We start from the raw sequence: 3,176 nt of genomic DNA on the forward strand, positions 1-3,176 counted from the left end.
CTATAAATATTAATGTCCCCATTTAAAAAAATTATATACGAATCACTCGATATTTTTGTGTGAATGGTGACCAAAATAAATCTGGTCCAACTGAATTTCACAATGCACGGAGAGCATAGATTTCGAACTTTATTGGTGAAGAAAAACTTATAATTAAACCTTATTTGGCAGTATAAGGAACTTAACATCATGTCACTAATTTCATGTGATTTCCCTATTCATGACAAGGATCCCGGCCATGTGCTTCACTAAAAGTCTACACTTGATTGTGGGGTGTTTAATTAAGCTTATTTTCAAATTTGGAGCATCCTTAACGGAAGGGAGAGAAGCACGAGCCACGGGGTGTGCACGCATCTGTAGTGGAACACTGTACGAGCCACAAATCATCCAAAAGCAGATTATAGTCAAACATAGGGACCTCGATCAATTCATTATCATATGCTCAATTGGAGAAGGGGAAAAAATAGGACTGACAATTTCCGACGTGACACGAACACGCACGAAGTTAATGGGTCGGGTTCTTATCAGATCAGCCTAATAAGAACCCGGCGGGTTGGGTTGGGTAAGCTATTAAGAAATAATAATATTATTTTCATTATTTTAAAAAATATTATACTTTAATTTTATTATTTTGATTTAAATCGTGATAAAATTGTAATCATGTTATATCATGCTTTAATTGATAAGACACGAAACCCGACATGGACATATATACCCTAGCAAGATATGAACAAGAAGGGAATGGAGCAGTGCAAGATTTTTAGGAAAACGACACAATAAAACCATGGCACCACCATAGAAGAGGAGACGAACTATGTGTCATAAATATACTGCTTGCAGAGGAAGATGAAGAGGAAATATACGTACTTAAGACTTAGTCCGAAAATTAAGTATAATTGGTGGCAGAAAATAGTTGGTAAGTTAGAACCATTTGCAGTTATGAAGACTTTGGGAATCACATTATCACACAACCCAAATTCCGACAAGCTGAAAAAGGACGTCAAGATGGTAAATTAGCGCTTGATGAGAGGTAACCCATCGTAAGATTAGTTTTCGTTTTGCTTTTAACTCCGATTTTCAAGTCATTTTCAGCATCTTCTATGGAACCACATCAAACTTGAAAGCTATGTTCAAAATGACGAAGTATAATTAAGTTAATTTTTTATTAAGATTGTCATTCAAATACTAATAAGTTGATTAAGGTTATAGAATATAGATCAACTTATTTTTGGGGTTAGCCCATTTGTTGTTGGAGATTATTTTCCGTTACATTAGAGTGTCGTTCAGTTGCGATGACTAATTATCATATGACAATCTATCTAGGATTAAATTATGAGATTATTTTAGTTGCAGGGGTGATTCTATGACTAATTATCACATAATTATCTATCTAGGATTAAGTTATGAGATGCAATCTCATTAACGGCATATAAAACATATTAAATGATCTCGAGATTTAATCTAGCAAACTGAACAGTCCCTAGAATGTCGTCTATTTAATTTGTTGCAAGAGTAGCTGTAATTTTATTTCTGGCAAGTGAGTGGAAATATTAGTTACTCCTATAATTTTAAGAAATACTATTAAAGGAAAGTGGGCGGAAAAGATAGTGGCTAGTTTTATAGTTATAAAATATGAATAAATCAAGTTAGTGGAATGCAATGTCTTTTAACCTTTATTAGTACAAATGATCCAAAAATTTTAATCGCGGACCAAAATGGCAAACTAGAATGTGATTTTGCATAAAAGAGTTATACAAATAAAACAAAGTAGGAAGAAACACAAAGGAAATGACTGTTTAAAAAAAAAGTTGACAAGTCAAAACTATTGAACCCACAGTTTTATAGTAATACCACTAATGGTATTATTATGATTATAGCCGGTAACAAAAATATGATCATATTCCATCACGTCAATAACGTTATGCATTATTTTCCATAACATCTCTCTTTTTTGACTTATATGAGGGAAACGAAATTACGGTTACACATTAGGGTTTCCTCATGCACAAAATTGAATTAAACCTCTCCCTATAAATACACCCCAAGAATTAGGCTTTTATACTTAAATAAATAAAGAACTAAAATGGGTGATGAAGAAGTGCTAGTAGGCTTTAGGTTTTCACCTACTGAGGAAGAATTACTATCTTATTATCTTCCTAAGAAGCTGAATGGGCCCACACCCACCATTGATAGGGTTATACCACTTCTCCCCATCTATGACTATAGTCCTTGGGAGCTACCACGTTAGTTTATATCAATTCTTTTTTATTAATCTAAGATTTTGATAATTTTCTACTGCTGTTTATTGTGTGTTGTTAAAATGAAGCAGAATTGGCCGGAGAATTGTGTGGTGGTGGAGATAGAGAGGAATGGTTCTTCTTCACCGCGATGCAAGAAAGGGAAGCCCGCGGAGGAAGGCCTAATCGCCTTACTGAGGCCGGATACTGGAAAGCGACCGGCTCTCCTTGTGACATTTTCACCTCACAAAATCTTCTAATTGGAAGGAGAAGGACCATGGTTTTCTACGTTGGCCGGGCTCCCCATGGTTTGAAAACTAGCTGGAAAATGAATGAGTATAAAGTCTATGATCAGTCTCCTAATCCTCAGGTCTGTTTCTAGGTTTTCTTTTCTTTTTTTGAAGGTAACAAAATGACAAAGTTGAAAATATTCAAATTTATTACTCACTAGTATTCAAATGCTAATGTAAGTGTAACATGTGATGCACAGCTGAAGGAAGAACTCAGCTTGTGCCGAATTTACACCGGATCCTATTGCCCGAGGGCGTATGGTAGGCGGCCAGCAGCGACGAGTCACACAACTGATGAGGCTGCAGTGATAACAACTGATAACAATCAGCATAATTCAGCAATGGAAAATGATCTCAATTTTGATATGGAAACCGAATTTGAACCGTTAGATGATTCGGAAATACGCATGTTGCTTGACTTGTTTGACATATGAAATTCTGCAATTCTGCTCACATATAACATGTATTACTACTTATAATATAATAAGCTACTTAATTAGTAGCAACAAATTAGTTGCTTGGGGATTGTTGTGCTTATTATCATCAAGTTTCATGTTTTTATTTTGAGGATTGTTTGGAGTGGATATGTACCATCAGATGTTAGTAAATTGTGTTAAGTGTCAAATTAGTTATGAATGAAGGGACTTCA

At 35.0% G+C, this 3,176-nt stretch overlaps 1 protein-coding gene across 1 annotated transcript; it reads left to right on the top strand.

Annotated features, from left to right (window-relative positions):
* The first annotated feature begins 493 nt into the window (after positions 1-493).
* LOC125209736 (NAC domain-containing protein 90-like) lies at positions 494-2,961 on the top strand. The gene is made up of 4 exons (XM_048109321.1): positions 494-504; positions 2,077-2,243; positions 2,330-2,607; positions 2,728-2,961. The coding sequence occupies exons 2-4, from the start codon at positions 2,084-2,086 to the stop codon at positions 2,959-2,961; spliced, it is 672 nt and encodes a 223-aa protein (XP_047965278.1). The 5' UTR covers positions 494-504; positions 2,077-2,083.
* The last annotated feature ends 215 nt before the right edge of the window (positions 2,962-3,176 follow it).

This window comes from Salvia hispanica, chromosome 3 (genome assembly GCF_023119035.1).
Source record: "Salvia hispanica cultivar TCC Black 2014 chromosome 3, UniMelb_Shisp_WGS_1.0, whole genome shotgun sequence".
NCBI lineage: Eukaryota > Viridiplantae > Streptophyta > Magnoliopsida > Lamiales > Lamiaceae > Salvia > Salvia hispanica.